Source organism: Podarcis erhardii, assembly GCF_964252035.2.
Source record: "Podarcis erhardii genome assembly, chromosome: 4".
NCBI lineage: Eukaryota > Metazoa > Chordata > Lepidosauria > Squamata > Lacertidae > Podarcis > Podarcis erhardii.
In genome coordinates this window covers 77,574,455-77,592,449 of record NC_138508.1, presented here as the reverse complement: position 1 = coordinate 77,592,449, position 17,995 = coordinate 77,574,455, and the positions used below count along the sequence as shown (strand labels likewise).

General features: G+C 43.6%; 1 protein-coding gene and 1 long non-coding RNA gene across 5 annotated transcripts in view; one reads left to right on the top strand and one right to left on the bottom strand.

The window, feature by feature from the left end:
* LOC309339876 overlaps positions 1–1,573 on the top strand; it is an 11,623-nt gene extending 10,050 nt beyond the window's left edge. The window contains exon 3 of the long non-coding RNA XR_014155595.1: positions 1,465–1,573. This is a non-coding gene — a long non-coding RNA (uncharacterized lncRNA). The remainder of the gene's footprint in view (positions 1–1,464) is intronic.
* Positions 1–17,822, bottom strand: part of IL18R1 (interleukin 18 receptor 1) — a 20,315-nt gene extending 2,493 nt beyond the window's left edge. Inside the window, exons 1-12 of one of the 4 annotated variants that reach the window (XM_081858172.1) lie at positions 17,329–17,822; positions 16,996–17,078; positions 16,773–16,870; positions 15,897–15,985; positions 13,230–13,458; positions 9,360–9,537; positions 8,400–8,550; positions 6,501–6,566; positions 5,314–5,458; positions 3,063–3,199; positions 1,396–1,557; positions 922–1,080 (exon numbers count right to left, since the gene is read on the bottom strand). In XM_081858172.1, coding sequence (XP_081714298.1) covers positions 922–1,080; positions 1,396–1,557; positions 3,063–3,199; positions 5,314–5,458; positions 6,501–6,566; positions 8,400–8,550; positions 9,360–9,537; positions 13,230–13,458; positions 15,897–15,954 — 1,285 coding nt within the window. In that variant the 5' untranslated portion in view covers positions 15,955–15,985; positions 16,773–16,870; positions 16,996–17,078; positions 17,329–17,822. The remainder of the gene's footprint in view (positions 1–921; positions 1,081–1,395; positions 1,558–3,062; positions 3,200–5,313; positions 5,459–6,500; positions 6,567–8,399; positions 8,551–9,359; positions 9,538–13,229; positions 13,459–15,896; positions 15,986–16,772; positions 16,871–16,995; positions 17,079–17,328) is intronic. The other 3 variants (XM_081858175.1, XM_081858173.1, XM_081858174.1) reach the window with 3 other exon arrangements.
* Positions 17,823–17,995: the final 173 nt, after the last annotated feature.

Here is a 17,995-nt window from a genome sequence, read left to right as displayed (position 1 = left end):
CTTCCAGCAAGAAATAGTTCAGGTCCAGACTTCTAAAATGATTGGTTCCCTTGGCAAAACGTGAGTAAAGGGGACAATATTAAGTCATCCCACACCCGTGCAAATGATATTGTTTTTATTTCTTTGTAGACGCAATCTGTTCATTTCCAAACAACTCAGCATGCACAAAGATGAGTTTGGCTGCTTAGTCATGCAGCCCATAAGGTAGAAAAAATATACATTAACTTGACCTTGGTTTGAATTGTGAAAATACTGAAGTCAGTTGGATCCAAGTCGGAGTTCATTACAAATCTGAAAATTATGAGCAACTAGATTTGACTTATAAATAGATTAACAGATTTCTTCTAACATAGCTCCTAACTGCTCAAGTACACCTTGCATGGCTAAATTCTGCTACAAAACATCCCTCATTTTAGTATGCATTTTAATTTTTCAAAAAAGAATCAGGGTTAACACCCATGAAAAGGGGTTATTGGTGCTGTCCTTTAAAGCCCTAAATGGCTTTTGCCCTGTATACCTGAAGGAGCATCTCCATCCTCATCGTTCAGCCTGGATACTGAGATCCAGCTCCATGGGCCTTCTGATGGTTCCCTCGTTGTGAGAAGCGAAATTACAGGGAACCAGTGGCACCCGCTCTGTGGAACACCCTCCCATCAGATGTCAAGGAAATAAACAATTATCTGACTTAGGAGACATCTGAAGGCAGTCCTGTATCAGAAAATTTTTAAGGTTTGTTGTTTGCTGTGTTTGATGTTTTAATTTGTTGGAAGCTGCCCAGAGTGGCTGGAGCAACGCAGTTAGTTGGGTGGCATGTAAATATATTATTATTATTATTATTATTATTATTATTATTATTATTATTATTGGCAATTTTTGCATATTGTCAAAAACTACTCAGTAAGATACAACACATCCACCTACCTCCTCCAGGAGAGATATCCCGTTCAAAGATACACAGTTTGTATCCAAAATGTTTTTCTAATATTGTGGGCAATATGTTCAGTGCAAATTTTCTCTCTTCATCACATATGGGTACACAGTCTTTCAGGTAAGACACAAATGCATCATATATTTTTCCATCTGTAAAAAATTAATTCACCCGTGAAGTATTTATGTGTTCTGTCTGTTTTTAAAAAAGACATTCCTTGTGCAATTACTGGAACTAATTGTGCACCTCCTGCATTTCTTGAAGGTAGCAACTTATTCTTCATTCCATGCAGCCTAATAAACTTAAAGGTCATTCCTGTCGCCACCGGGGAATGCTGCAACAGAAAAGCTTAAAAAGCAAATACAACCCTGTTTACCTCCCCAACCAAGACCTACAAATTTCATTTTTGCTCAGGCAAAACAGCTCTCCACCCACCCCACCCTAAACCAAACCTTACTATGTTTTACCTCCAATCGTTTCATCCTTCCCTGTGATATCTCTGTACAATAAAACAAGGTCAACTTTGAATATCACAGACAGAACGACCACAAGAACAGAAACAAGGGAAAGCAAGATCACTGCGATAATTCCAGGGGTAAAGACCCACAAGGGTAAGTCTTGATTCGTTTCTGGAAAACAAAAGGAGGCAACACACGATTGAGACAGAGCCCTCCAAATAAGTACTCTTCTCAAGAAAAATTGCAATAAGTCTATCTCAAGGGTAGCCAACATACCCCTCCCGCCACAGTGTTGCTTCACTACAGTTCCCATAATCCCCCTGGCTGAGGCTGATGGGAACTGGAGTTCAACAAAACCTGCAGGGAACCACATTGGGGGGCCCTGGTCTATAATGATGCTGGAACACTCTGCTATTAAGTGTTTGCCCAGTATGTTTTTATGCAGAAAAAGGGATAACACATGTTGTCATGCCTCTTGCTTCTGCCCCAAGGTGTAAGAAGGATCCAATGATCTAAGCCCTGTTTAGGGAAATTTTTTATGTTTGATCTTTTTTGTGTTTTTAATGTTCTGTTGGCAGCCAATCAGAGTGGCTGGGGAAACCCAGCCAGATAGGTGGGGTATAAATAGTATATTATTATAATTATTAATTATTAATTATTAATTATTAATTATTAATTATTAATTATTAATTATTAATTATTAATTATTAATTATTAATTATTATTATTACAGTATGATGATGATGATTATCTATCCTCAATTCGTGTGCTCATGCTTCATCTGCTCTCAAACTCTAACAAACTGAGCCCCAAGAAATCCATTTGTTCTTGTTCATTTACACTCAACATCCAAGAGGCGACCAAAGTGCCCCCTCCCAAAAAAACTCCCATGTTTGTTGAGATAATGTGATTGTGAGGAGGAGCGTTTGAAAGAGAGAACTGGTGGGTGCTTAACACTTTTCCCCCTCCCCACCAAATCTTCCTGACAAGCTGTCTCCACAGCAAGACTGCAGGAGTCAAAATGTCCAGCTGGGGGGAAAGCATGTCTATTACAATCTCAGACCAAGATCGGCAAGAAAAAGTAGCAGCCCTGTATGTATTTACCACTACAAACATTGACCTGTGCTGAGAGATCCGGCACTAGTCTTTTTCCTGGATCAAACCAACACCAGGATGCTAGATCCAATTAGGGAACTATCACCAGTTTTGTCAGCTAAGAGAGAAAGCCGCAGGCAGAAACATAGAATCATAGAGTTGAACAGCTGGAAGGGACCACAAAGGTCATCCAGTCCAACCCCCTGAAAGGCAGGGATTTTTTTGCCCAGCATGGTGCTTGAACCCACAACCCTGGGATTAAGAGTCTCATGCTCTACTGACTGAGCTACCCTTGCCGTTGCTATTTCCCACTTCCTTTCAAATAAGGTAAACTAATTCTAAAAGAAGGGAGCACTCAATTGAGACAGAAATACTACCGGTAAGTACTGTAGTATTGCACAAATCGTTGTACTATCAACAATTTGAGCCTCCCGTCCAGAGGACTACTTTTTAGGCTTCCACACGAAAGCTCTGATTTTCCTTGCATAAGTGCTTTGCACTTCCGTTGTATCTGGTCCACAGATGGGCCCCAGTTAATATTCCTTGTGGGTGCCGGGCATTAGAAAAAAACCATACAGTACCTTTCTGCAGTGTAACTATTTGCTTTTCAGGGTAACCAGCTGCCACAAAATTGCATATGTATGAAAAATTGATGTCCGCCTCTTTAACACTCTTGATCCACAACTGCTTCAAAGAATAGTTTTTCCCTTCTTCTTGACTGTTAGAAGAAAAGAAATGAATGTGAGATGTCTTTCATCGGTCAGCTTGATTCTTGTAATCTAATTTCAGGATACAAATCTTCAATGGCAGATCACTGAAGAAAATCTTAGAATCATAGAATCATAGTCCAACCCCCTGGAATGCAGGAATCTCAGATCAAGAATCCATAACAGAAGAAGAGCCCTTTGTGACTGTGCTACAGTAATTTGAGAAATAAGCCACCCTCTCCAACTAAATAAATGTTCTCATTGCAGCTTCATTGGGTATGGTACTTCCAAACTAGAGGCTGTGCCCAATATTAGTAATGTTCAGAGTAGACAGATTGAAACGAATGGACCTGATTAACTTGGGTCTATTAATTTCAAGGGGCCCGCTCTCAGTATGATTAATGTTGGCTACAACCCTAGATATTTAGTGTGGCTTTTCTATGATTCCTTCAGTCACTGTTTATGGGTGAAGTTCTGTCATGCAGAGGGATGATCCTATCATAGTTCACACAATCTTTGCAAGGCACTGCTTTATAAACCCTTTTTATGATCTTTTATTTAGCATGAGCATGTATGTATGGACTTTTTTAAAAAACAGCAACTATATACCACCTGTTTTGGACTGCTTACAAACTATACATTTAAAGCGAGAATCCTGAGAATTGTTAATGGTACTGGGAATTGCAGCTCTGTAAGGGAGTAAAGTACAGTTTCCAGGATTCTTTGCAGGGTGAATATTTGATTTATATGTGCTTTAAATGTACGGCGTGTATGCCGTCGTATTGCCATTTCCCGGCAAAATGGAAATACAGAATATTACATACAAAGTCCAAAGTAAAACAAAAACACTTAAAACCCACAATGGTTAACATCACAAGCTGGAAAATGCCAAGCTGAAGTGAGAGAGGTCTAGTGAAGTAACACCATGCAGGGATAGCCAATACGGTATCCTCAAGTTGTGGTTTGACTACAACTCCCATCATTCCTTATCATTGGCCATGCTGGCCCAGGACTGATGGAGTTGTAGTCCAATAACATCGGACAGGAAACATGAGATACCGCTGCCACAATGCTATAATAGTGATTTTTAAAAAATCCTTTTCAGTATTGTTGCTGTTCATTTTTTTTTATCTTTTTGTAAACCACTTTGAGGTTTTTTTGTTTGTTTTCATAATCAAGCAGTGTACAAATTTATTGAAAGAAGAATAAGAAGAAAAAGGAAAAAGAAGAAGTGTACCTTATCCGATCCAAAGACAGAGGGGAATCTATAACATGCCAAACCAGTTCACAGATTATGCAGACAATATGAACATTAAAGAAAGGTGGAAGAGACAGTGAGAGGAATGCAATAAACATAAATAGGCAGATGGTTGCAGAGAAGAGCGCAAAATTGAAAGCGATAATTTTGTTGTGTTATGCACCTTCCCAATCCTCTAGACACTTGGTTGAATCCAGGCTCAGGCTAAAGGTAAACGTAAAGGGACCCCTGACCATTAGGTCCAGTCATGACCGACTCTGGGGTTGCGGCGTTCATCTCACTTTGCTGGCCGAGGGAGCCAGCGTACAGCTTCTGGGTCATGTGGCCAGCATGAGTAAGCCGCTTCTGGCGAACCAGAGCAGCGCATGGAAACGCTGTTTACCTTCCTGCCAGAGCAGTACCTATTTATCTACTTGCACTTTGAGGTGCTTTCGAACTGCTAGGTTGGCAGGAGCAGGGACGGAGCAACGGGAGCTCACCGCGTCGTGGGAATTCGAACTGCCGACCTTCTGATCGGCAAGTCCTAGGCTCTGTGGTTTAACCCACAGCGCCACCTGCGTCCCATAGGCTCAGGCTAGCTACACACTAACCCATTTGTAGCACCAAAAGTGTAGTTTTTCGTCAGTCTGGAACAATCCATGTAAACGTCCTGCTTTCAATCTAAACTGATTCTAGATCCTGCCATGAACACAGCTGGCTATTAAACACCAGTTTGTGTCTGTCATACCAAGAAGCCCTATGGTTATATTTTATTTTAGCTGGTAAGAATGCAAGGCAGAGAGCACAGGAAATCACAACATGCCAAAATGCCAAGGATTGCACTATATAAACATTGATACACAGTATTTTTCTACCAACATTACTTACTAATGGTATTCCATTTCACATGGCAAGTCGTTGTCCTCACAGTGACCTATCATGTCATCTTGGTGTGACCAATAAAGCAGAAAGTCTCCAACTACATTGTTAGAGTAACCTAAAAAAGCTGTGCAGTTGAGGATTTCCTTTTTACCTAAGCAGAACATGTTTCAAAATTAATAATTTAGGGGGGCTTTAATAAATACACCCAATTGTTATTAAAGCGGAAATGGTTGCCTAATTTTTTTTTATTTATTTGTGAAATTTCTGGCCCACCTTCCACTATGTAGGCCCAGGGCAGGAATACAAACATTCCTAAAACTATACAACTAAAACCCCACAGGGTTGGTATCTAGCTAAGTCATACTCAGAGCAGCGTTTCCTTGATGACAGTGGTTTAAGTTCAACCACATTGTGCTCACAGCAGACCCATTGAAATTAGTGGACTTAAGTTTGTCATGTCCACTGAATTCAATGGGTCTACTCTGAATATAACTAACAACCCACACCTTAAAAGTAAAGAGTCCTCCGGCTGCATCGAAACAGACAATAAACAATACCAGCCGAATGGCTCCATTAACATCCTCACCCTTTCCCAAAGGCCTGGGAGCAGTCGCTTTGCTTCCAACTCCCATTATTTTGTAGTCCTATATTAAAGTTTTAAGGGTGTTTGCTAAAGTTTTTTTCAAGATTTCAGAAGGATACTGCCTCATGAGGAAACTGGTGTTGGTTGCCATCTACCACAGAGATGGATTGTTCGGTTAAATATGCAGTTAAAAGTCTCCCATAAGCTTTTTGTGCAGATAACAGCTATGAAAACTTGCACTCTACAGGGCCAACCAAAGTGATGAATGAATTGTAAATAAATAATAATGGTTTGTTTATGTTATGGCAGTTTTGTGTTTCAAATCAACATAAGTCACTTTAAATTTATTTTGTAAAAAAAATTCTACCTGTAGTACATGTGTGCATGCATAATATGCAATAGGCAGTGCACAAGGTTCATGAAATACATCTACTCTGTCACCACAGTGTATCTCAGGATGTAATGTCTTACCCATCTACACATTTTGGGACAAATGTGGCAATGCCTGCTGTCTTCACTTGCACACCACACAACCGGCCCATACAACCACACACACTCACACAACTAGCCTTAGAAAACGTTCTCTCATTTTAGAGAAAGGAAGAGGTACCTATTTCCGTTAGGATGGTATAACTTTCGGATCCAATTAGCCCAGGCTTTGTGATTTCCTCAAGACCTTAGGGATGCAAAGCAGCATGTTACTTAAGCCAACCTTTCCCCTAACTGTTCAGTCTAATGTTGTCATATTTGAAATTGGGTGAAATAATGTTGTTGTTATAATTGTTGTTATATGATTTGAAAGTAATATTATTATTATCATCATCATCATTATTCACATAAATCCAGGGTTGGCAAAAAGTGCCTGATAGGAACCTGTCAGCTTACAGAGTGTTGATGCAACAAAGCAAATCCCCTGTGTTGCAGAACAGACAAAACTAGACCAACCAGAAGCAAAACGCAGCTAATAAAGAATGAGCAATAATCAATGATAATGTAGTGTTTCACAATAACAAATAGTACATACGTGATGTTTCAAAGTACAGTAGTACCTCGGGTTACAAACACCTCGGGTTACAAACACTTCGGGTTACAAACTCCACTAACCCAGAAGTAGTACCTTGGGTTAAGAAATTTACCTCAGGATGAGAACAGAAATTGCACAGCGGGGCGACAGGCCCCATTAGCTAAAGTGGTACCTCAGGTTAAGAACGGTTTCAGGTTAAGAACGGACCTCCAGAATGAATTAAGTTTGTAACCAGAGGTACCACTGTACGTTAAATCAAAATAGTAAGCATAACCAGTCACTATAACAGAACATGGTGATTAAAGTCAGATGCTTATAAACAAGCGCATAGCGATTAAGGCCAGATGCCTTTAAACAGTCAATCAATGTCCTGCAAAAAAAGTAGGTGCTCCAGCAGAAAACAGAAAAACAGTTTTTCCAGATACACGTACTGTTTTGAAGATGAATCTTCATCAGCGATTAAAATGTCTATCTACAGGTACATCAAATAACAAAGGATCAGCAGACACTGATATGTCATCCTTTGTTATTTGATGTACCTATGGGACCTTAAACGCTATGCGCTTGTTTAAAGGTATCTGACCTTAATTGTGATGTTCTGTTATAGTGAGTGGTTACGCTTACTATTTTGATTTAATGTACTTTGAAACATCACGTACGTACTATTTTTTATTGTGAAACAGTACATTATAATTGATTATTGCTCATTTTTTATTAGCCGTGTGTTGCTACAGAGTGTTGATGGCAGCTGAGCCTACAGAGAGGAGGCAGAGGGTCTCCAGAAACCAAACGTTAGGCAGACTGTAGGCCCCTGCCATGTATTATCCACACAAAATGGCCGCCACTATAGCTGCGAGCCCCAGCTCCCTTGCTGTTTTTACACATGGGAGACTCATTCATGTGGATAACACCTGAAGGTGCTTGTGTAAGGCCTGCATCCACATATCACGTCTTTAAAAAACACACCCTAAAAATCAAATACTGAGTAAACAGCAGCATTGCTAAGCACTTAAAAGATTCAGAGCACAGCCACGTGCCACAAATGGGCATAAAATTGACACCTGCTAATATGTATAGGGGCTCCTGGGTAAGTTGAGATTTAAAGGGTTTAGGTAAAGGTAAAGGTACCCCTGCCCGTACGGGCCAGTCTTGCCAGACTATAGGGTTGTGCGCTCATCTCACTCTAGAGGCCAGGAGCCAGCGCTGTCCGCAGACACTTCCGGGTCACGTGGCCAGCGTGACGAAGCTGCTCCGGCGAACTGGCACCAGCACAGCACACGGAAACGCCGTTTACCTTCCCACTATAAAGCGGTACCTATTTATCTACTTGCACTTTGACGTGCTTTTGAACTGCTAGGTTCCCGAACAACGGGAGCGCACCCCACCGTGGGGATTCGAACCGCCGACCATGCGATCAGCAAGTCCTAGGCGCTGAGGTTTTAATGCAAAGCAAACTATCGTCCTATGTTTCGCTCCGCCTCTCACCTTCTTCCACTGTTAGTCCTATTGTTTTGGTAGCATTGTATCTCTTTCCTGCATGAACAAATGTCTTCACGCATGTGAAGTTTCCAGAATCTCCCGCTGTTAGCTCATCGATAGACCACTCCTCCTTTGTTTGAGGGAGCTTCCTGCAGTCCTGTTTAAAGTGGAGATGTTCCAAAAGATGTATTAGAAGCAACATAAAATTTCAAAATACAGTACATGAACAAGTACGCAAACAATGTGGTGAGCCATTCCCTTCCCTTCCATTCTGCCTTCATTATCTTGCTCTAAAGAAACCATGGGTAGGCAACCTAAGGCCCGGGGGCCAAATCTGGCCAAATCGCCTTCTCAATCCAGCCCGCAGATGCTCCAGGAATCAGCATGTTTTTACGTGAGTAGAATGTCTCCTTTTATTTAAAATGCATCTCTGGGTTATTTGTGGGGCATAGGAATTTGTTCATTCCCCCCCCCAATATACTCTGGCCCCCCACAAGGTCTGAGGGACAGTGGACTGGCCCCCTGCAGAAAAAGTTTGCTGACCCCTGAGTCTAAAATGCTTGTCATGATAAATATTTCGTCACAACCTTGTAGTTAGTTGTGTGCAATGCTTTTTTTTCTGGAAAAGGAAGGGGAAACTCACCACAAAGTTTGTTTGTTTGTTTGTTTGTTTGTTGCAGATCCAGTAACAGTGCCACCCCTACCCCCACCCCACCCCAATTCCCAGGCAGTGACTAAATGTAAGATGTGATTAATAAACTGGATAAGAAATGGCCACAACTTTATTGGTTACAGATATAGGTGGATTTTGGAGCGCATATCCATTCCAGCCCTCCAGCCCCGCCCCCGACAAAAATTAATTATTATTTAATTTTTTAAAAGGTCAAGGAAATCAATTTCCAGAGAAAGCTGTGTTAATAAATACCTTGTACCATGTTATCTTGGCAAAGCTGTGTTAATAAATACCTTGTACCATGTTATCTTGGCAACATTTGCCTTGTGGTATGTATCATTGCATTTCAGTTGATAGGTTCTTCCAAGAATTCCATGTATAGCAGATGACACGTGGTTGGCATTGAAGCAACTTGTTCTACTTCTTTGGAGGACAATCAAAGACCATTTCTTTGGATTGTGTTTTCCATTGCTGAGAGGAAGGAAGAAGCGTGTGTGTGTGTTAAGGTGGCTTTCTATATTTTCTTACATTTATATCCCGCTTTCCTTCCATGAGTGAACCCATCAAGGCCAGCCCAAGGCATATTTTGACACCTGAGGCAAACCACAAAATGGCGGCCCTCCCTGGCTAGTGGAAAAGGGGTGAGTGAAGATCTACATCAGGAACAAGGGTGTGAGGAGACCAGCAGCACCTCCTATTTGCCAAGAACCTACTGTAGAGGTGGCAGTTGGGGAGGTCACCAAGGAGGCGGCAGATCCGGGCTCCAAGGAGCACGCCACAGGCAGCCAAGTGAGAAATGTATTCCTTGAAGGCTGGTTCAGCTGCCCCTGCAGATCCTGCTCCCTAGGTCGTCCCATCGTGCCTCATGGGGTGGGTGAGCCAGCCCTAGAACCCATGGCACATTAAAAGCCATTTCCGCAGCCCAGTTCTCTCACAAGGACAAAACCATATTTGCATATGTAGTGGCACATTTGTAAATGTTTTTTTGGGCAGAGTTCCTGAATAAATCAGGCATTTAGGCCATTGAAAGTAGGAAACCAAAAGCAATGAACCAAAACAAACAAAATAATTCATAAATTAGGTGTTGGGGTGGGTGGGAAATTTGTTATTTTATAATAATAAGAATAATAGTAGTAGTAATGATAATTTTGAGTTATTAGGTTGTTAACAGTCCTGCAATTTCAGATGAAGGGTGGTATAAAAATGCAATGATTGTGATAGCTCATCATTATCACAATACAGTGGTACCTCGGAAGTCAAACGGTATCCGTTCCAGAAATCCATTCAAAATGTCCGGAAACCAAGGCACAACTTCCAATTGGCTTCCGGAAGCTCCTGCAGCCAATCGGAAGCCGTGTAAACCACGTTGGACATTCAGGTTCCAAAGAACGTTTGCAAACTGGAACACTCACTGGAACACTCAAGGCACAGAATCACATACTCGAGTGAGGTCTCTGTGACCTAATTTGTGACAGCCACAAGAGCCAAGGTGTCAGTAAAGGGGGCAGCAAAAAAACAACCCAAGATCTTTGGATAACAGTTACCTAACTTGACTTTCACTCCTGGGTCATTTTTAGATTTAAAAAAGCCATCTGAAAACTGAATTGATAGATGCCACTGAGAAAATTACCTGGGACTCCAGACGGCCAAATAAAGCATTTTCTATAAGGCAAGGGTAGCCAAAGATGCCTCCCGTGTGAGCCCTTCAGTTGCTCAAAACAACCCAGGTCTCTGGCTCCTTAAACTCAGACCTAGGACTCAGCTATACAGCTGCAAACAAAATGTTTTAAGTGTGTTTTAAGTGCAATATGCAATGTGACACCAGATGGCGATGGTGAGCCTTATGGAAAATTCAGTGTATTTTTAAGAATGCTTTATTACAAAAAGCATTTTCAGAGCAGTTTTTTAAGTGTGTAGAGATTCCACCTTAGTCTTCCTGCAACTCACCTGGACTCCCTTCATTATTGACCCTGCATTTGGGTTATGTTTGGACCTGGACTGATTCCCTAGACCGATTCAACCTCAGTATGTTCTGGTCACTGCTGCACCATCATCCCAGCTCTCATTGGCCAAGAATTTTGGAAAGGAAACTTATGCCTCTCTGGACTGGCACCCAAGCCCTTGAGAGCAACCCTAGACAATAGCATCTATTTGCTTTCAAGTCCTATCATTCACACAGGAGAGTGTTCTGTGTTGTTGCTAGGCAGCAACATCATCAGTGTGTGTATGTGGTACAAAATCAATATTGTTTGCTCTGCACATTCAGGACCAACGGGAGATAGCTGGACTTTCCACAGTATGGATTTGGGTGAGGGAGCATCAGTCACAAAAACTCAGAGCAATAAAGAAATAAGATCCAAAATTCATGCCACAATAAACTTGATGGGTCGCCATGCCATGTAAATTTGGGTTTGTGGGTTGCCATCGCAAAAAGGTTGGGAACTAACAGGAGACGATTTTGGCATTAAGCGGTATATAAATGAATAAATAAAATACAGTGGTACCTCGGGTTAAGTACTTAATTCGTTCCGGAGGTCCGTTCTTAACCTGAAACTGTTCTTAACCTGAAGCACCACTTTAGCTAATGGGGCCTCCTGCTGCTGCCACGCCGCCAGAGCATGATTTCTGTTCTCATCCTGAAGCAAAGTTCTTAAGCTGAAGCACTATTTCTAGGTTAGCGGAGTCTGTAACCTGAAGCGTATGTAACCCGAGGTACCACTGTAACTAGTTGCAGAATGGCATCCAAATGGATGCTTCTTGCATTGAGAGTAGCACTAAACCAGAAATCCCCATCTAGCTTTGTTTGGAAGCAGCCATGGGCCTCTTTGGCCCCTGCTGGAGCTAACTGTGCTGCATTAGTTCTGGTACGGGATCCAACCATTCCAGCCACTTCTTACCGCTAAAGTCCTCGTGTGGTTTGTGAGTGCCAGAAGCCAGCTCTTCTATTGGAAACCATGCAGCTGCTGTCGCATGTGGATCGCCAAAGAGGTGCTACATAAGCAATCCGCAACGCTCTCAGTCCTGTATTTTGCAGCACATGTCTCTGCCACGCTCACCTTACGGGTCAAACGGGGTCATCCCCTTGATGATCCAGGAAACATATTGCTTCAAGGAGTTGCCCAATCCAGAATGCATAACAGGAAAAGGCCCGCTTTCGGAAGAGGGGAAGCTGCTAGTGCTTTACTAACTGAGAAGGAAGTGAAGGAACTCACTGTGAGGGCTCTCCTGACACTGTTGCCTTTCACTGATGTTCACAGTGTAGCAAGTCTCACTCCTGCTTTGAAACCACACCAAGATACAGCTAGTAGCAATGTTGCTGAACTGTCAGCACCAGTTAAAAAAAAAACTGTTCCATTCCGGCTAAAGGGTGGGAAGGCAGTGTGCTTGTGCAACAGCCGGGGACCCCTAAAGCCTTGCGCTGTTGCAGGGCTGGGAAGGGCAAGGGGATAAAAGCATTGATGCCTGCCTTTCTACATAACCAGCCTTTTCTTAGGAACTGGGTGGGGAGGGTGGGAGAGGGAATAGTAGAGTCGTAGAGATGGAAGGGGACCACAAGGGTCATTGCAAGATTTGGAGGGGGGGAGGTGCCGGCACAGAGTACCACCCAAAAAAAAAGCACTGAGAAGGTTCAAACTCTGGTGTTTCCAGGTACAGCAGGGAGAAAACCCAGCTAGAGGAAAGGCAGCTTCCTATGCAAATATGGACTGCTGTCTTTATGGGATGCGGGTGGCGCTGTGGGTTAAACCACAGAGCCTAGGACTTGCCGATCAGAAAGTCAGCGGTTCGAATCCCAGCAACGGGGTGAGCTCCCATTGCTCGATCCCTGCTCCTGCCAACCTAGCACTTCGAAAGCATGTCAAAGTGCAAGTAGATAAATAGGTACCGCTCCAGCGGGAAGGTAAACGGCGTTTCCATGCACTGCTCTGGTTCGCCAGAAGCGGCTTAGTCATGCTGGCCACATGACCCAGAAGCTGTACGCCGGCTCCCTCAGTCAAAAAAGCGAGATGAGCGCTGCAACCCCAGAGTCTGCCACGACTGGACCTAATGGTCAGGGGTCCCTTTACCTTTTTACATCTTCTTTACGTGAAAGGAAGACCTGGCAAAACAGGCCAAGGCCTCCAAACATCTCTGTATATACTCCTCTTGGTACATATTCCACCTACCTGGAATTACACATATAGTTTCCAGTGTCATTCAGCACAGCTGGCCAAAATTCCAAGTAGGTCCCGCTCAACTCAGTTCTGTTGTCTCCTTGAATCAATGTCCAATCTCCTCCTCTTTCCTTATACCAGTGCACAGCGTAGCCTCTATCTTGTTCCACCCCGGGACAGCAAATTGAAAAATATTCTCCTTCCGGAATGTTAATGATCGAGCGTATAGGGCAAAGCTGACCTTCAAAGTGTACACAAAGAAACAAATAAATGTGGCCTTTCTTAGAAAACAGGGGGGCAAAAGAGCACATCTCATTCTTGGAGCTATGCTAACACTAGCCCTGATGTGACCTAGCTTCATGAAACACAGACTGTCGTTCCACCTCTTTGGCCTGACTACTGAGACAGGAAACGGAGTATGCTGGCACTATTCAAACAAAACAAGAAGGCAATGGCAATGCAGCTCTGTCCATGCCCCTGTTTTTGTTTGTAGAGGATCCACAATATCTTGCATGTTTGTGCAATGCAGCATGAAGCTTCTAAGGAAGGGGGGGGGGGAATGCACTAGTGTGCGGAAGATATGGTTAGCAGGGAGGGGTGAAGCTGTGTAGGTGCTTGACCAGTATTTGGAGGTTGTAATGGGTTAGATGAGGACCAATAAACAGGACAGAGGTGCTGTGAATCAGTGGCACCTACATCCAGGAGGTAGAAGGTGACCTGTTCTAAATGCACTTGCACTTCCCCTGAAAGAATAGCTTCATAGTCTGCAGGTAGGGATGCAAGTGGCACTGTGGTCTAAACCACTGAGCCTCTTGGGCTTGCCAATCAGAAGGTCGGCGGTTCAAATCCCCACAACGGGGTGAGCGCCTGTTGCTCTGTCCCATCTCCTGCCAACCTAGCAGTTCGAAAGCATGCCAGTGCAAGTAGATAAATAGGTACTGCTGCGGTGGGAAGGGAAATGGCGTTTCCATGCGCTCTAGTTTATGTCACGGTGTTCCGTTGTGGCAGAAGCGGTTTAGTCATGCTACCCACACGACCCGGAAAGCTGTCTGTGGACAAACACCGGCTCCCTCGGCCTGAAAGTGAGATGGGTGCCATAACCCCAGAGTCGCCTTTGACTGGGCTACCTTTTACCTAGATTCCACCTTGTCCCTGGAAGTCTATGCAGTCTCTCTTGCCAGATAAGGCTGGTTCATCACTTACAAAGGACCACTAGGGACCGATCCACTGCTCCCTGGGCTTCCTTCCTGCATGAAGGATCAGGCCCTGGACAGCTGGGCCTGCTGATAAATAGTAGCTGGGAGATGAGCCAGATAAGGAACAGCTGGGGAAAGAGACAGCTCTTGAGTGAGGCCTTAGAGTGTTTTCTAACTTAGGAGCATGGGAAGATAGTCGTGGCTATTTCTATGCAAGAAGAGAGGGACAGCAGGCATGGACAGCAGATCTACTGATGTACACAAATTACAGGGGTAGCCTGGTTACTGTGATCCACACTCAGATAACCTCCGGTTTAGCTACTGCAATGCAATGCACTCTACGAGGGGCTGCCCTTGAAGAGGGTGCAGAATTTGCAGCTAGCGCAAAATGTAGCCACCAGAGTCACGTTGGGTCTGATGTTTCAAGACTTCATGGCACCAATCCTCAAAGATCTGTGCTAGCTGCCAGTTAACTACCAAACCCAGTTCAAGGTTTTGGCCCTGACATGTAACTCCCTAAACTGCTAATACTACTGCTAAGAAACTCCCAAATACCAGAGGGACCCACTTCTCCATATAGCAACCTGTCCATGGCTTGAGACCTGCTTGGGAGGGCCAGCTGGTAGGCCCAGGCCCAGGAGGTCTCTAACACACCAGAGGGACTTCTTGGTAACAACCTCACAGTTGTGGAATCCATTGCCCCAAGAGGCTTGGGTTTGTGCCAAAACTCTTTAGGCATCTTCTCATCGGTAGCTCCCCAAGTTGGGTCTCCAGCTGGTTTTGGACTACAACTCCCATCGTCCCTAGCTAGCAAGACCAGTGGTCAGGGATGTTGGGAATTGTAGTCTGAAAACAGCTGGAGACCCAGCTTTGGGAAACACTGTTCTAACCATTGCCTTTTTCATAGGGCATCTTTATGTAGAAGTAAATAGCTTACGGAAATTGGTTTTATTTTACTGCATCATTTATTTATTTATTGGTTTATATATTGTTGAACGCTGTCCAGAAGATCCTCGGACGAAGGGTGGGATACAAGGTTTTTAAAAAATAAAGTTCAAACTACGCAGGGTGGTTGGAGGGACAAGCACACACAACTCAGTATCAAAGGTTAGTCATACCCAGAGAAACCCATTGACTTCAAGTTATTTAAATCCACTTATTTCAAGGATTCTGCTCTAAGTATCACACCCCACACTGTAATTCCTGAGAAATAAAAATGTGTGCTTTCAGTGAAAATGACATTTACCAATAATAGAACCAACACACTGAAGGACAGTGAGATTACTGAGTAATCACTTTGCATTTACAGTTGTTTTTTTAATTAACGTCTGGAAATGTTTCTGGGGAGCTTTATATGAAGATCCAGAAACAGCAGTGACTTATCTTCTATACTGTGTGTGTGTGTGTGTGTGTGTGTGTGTGTGTGTGTGTGTATGGCTTGCTAAACCTTGTTTAAAGAGAGGAAAAATTGAGTTATACTTACCTAGGCTGGGACAGCTAAGAATCATCAGCAGGAGAACAGACAGATTTCCAACATACATTTCAAAATTAATTTGAGTTGCACCTTCTTTTCTGGAAAAAAAAAGAAAAGTAAAAGCTAGAGACTTTGATTTTAAAAAGCAGAGTCTGGATTTGCAGGCCGTCTGATTCGTCAGTAGAGGTTTTTATCTAAGGATATGAGTAATATGAGAAACAACTATAACTGGAGACTTTTTTAAAAAAAATGGGAAAGTTATTACTACATAAAAAAAGGAAATATTTGCATATTTGGGTATTTGGGTATGACTCATTTTGTATTGCTCATGGCTTAATGATTTTGCTGAATACTGTGAATTACTATCACATTCTAGATATGCCTTCTAGACTTTAGAGATTAAGCCCACTGACCTGGAAGCCAGCTGGGTCCTAAAGCTGAAATACTAAGCATCAAGTGTATCTACACTGAGGGTTTTTAACAATGCCCGCTCATTATTCTCCCACTTTAAGCTAAATAATTTTCCATGCCGCAAAAGTTACATCCTCCCATCTTCTGTCATATCAATGTCCACACACAGGCAGTGTGGTGCAGTGGTTAGAGTGTTGGACTAGGGACCTGGGAGACCAGGGTTCAAAACCCCACTCAGCCGCGAAGCTCAATGGGTAACTTTGGGCCAGTCACTGTCTCTTAGCCTAATCTACCTCACATGATTGATTTGAGGATGAAATGGGGAGGTGGGGAATTACACTCCGAGCTCCTTGATGGAAGGGGGGGGGGGGAATAAAAGAAGGAACCATCCAGAATTAGATATAATTTGCAAAGATGTGCCTGGATCCCACTGACACGACAGCAACAGTCTAGAAGTACCGTTAGCCCCTCTACCTGCTAACTTGGGCTGCTTTCAGACGGTCTCGCTGTTTTGTGAGTGAGCGTCGAGGAGAGAGCAGCAAAATCAGGCTGCTCAATTGAAGAGGATTTGTCTGAAAAAAGAGAAATCTCAACAAACTGTCCTCTGTCCCAGTTGACACAACGTCATATCATTTCCCCGCAAAAAAAATTGAGAGAAAATAAACACTCAGTAAATATCAGGAGCCTTGTAACCTACCTGGAAACTTTGTACAAAAGCAAAATCAGGAGAAATGCTCAAAACAGCAAGTTGTCTTGAAGCAACAGCAATGCAAATCTTTCCTGTTTAAACAGAAGAAAAGTCCTACTGAGCGCAATGGGTAAGCATGTTTAGGATTGGGGCCGCAGATTTCAATGGGTCTTAATTCCCACCCTCCCCCCCCAAAAAAAAACACACCTCAAAACTGTACAGGATTGCACAGCATTTTGATTGCAAAGCGCACAACACGTCAGCTACTACCACTTGCGCGACCATCTAACCGAGATTGCAAGAGGGGGGGAATTGTCCCGGCGAGAACTACGTGCGCCTTACCTTGCGGGAACCAAGCGGACTGGAGAATGGGGAGTGAACGAGGGAGACGCGGCCAGCTCCTTCCTACCGAAAACTTAGCGCGTCGCTTGGAAGGCAGACAAAGCAACAAAAAACAAAACCCCAGCAGCAAAGGGAGAAACGGTTGATTCTCCTCCAAACCGTTGATTTGCGTATCTAGGCGATGCAAGCCGGCAGGGGGCACCGTGATCAAGGCGGAAGAGGGAAAAGAAAGGATCGGGTCCTAAATCTTTGGGGGGGGGGGTTCTTCTTTTTTTAAAAAAAGAAAGAGGCGGCAGTGTTGAGGTTTAGGCTTGCTTGGAAGTCCCGCCCTGTGACCCAGATGCGCGCGCGTGTGCGCAGCTACCGCAGCTGGTTACACGCTAAGGAAAGTATTCGGGTTGCCCTGCGAAGCGAGGAAATTCCCAGGACGACAGGTTCAACTGCCGCTGCTGCAATGCAAAGAGAAGCGCGCGGCACCTTGGTCTCGTATGCTGTGGCGGAGCCAATGCATTGCCTTCAGTTTCTAGTTAATGCAGGTGTTGCTTTAAACCACACGACGGCGCTGTTCTCTTGCAAGCTAGCCAGCAGTTGCTTGTAAGTCTCTTTGAAGAAGTTAACTCCCCCGCCAACTTTAATAAAATAAAAGAAAATATTTGGGGGGGATAGT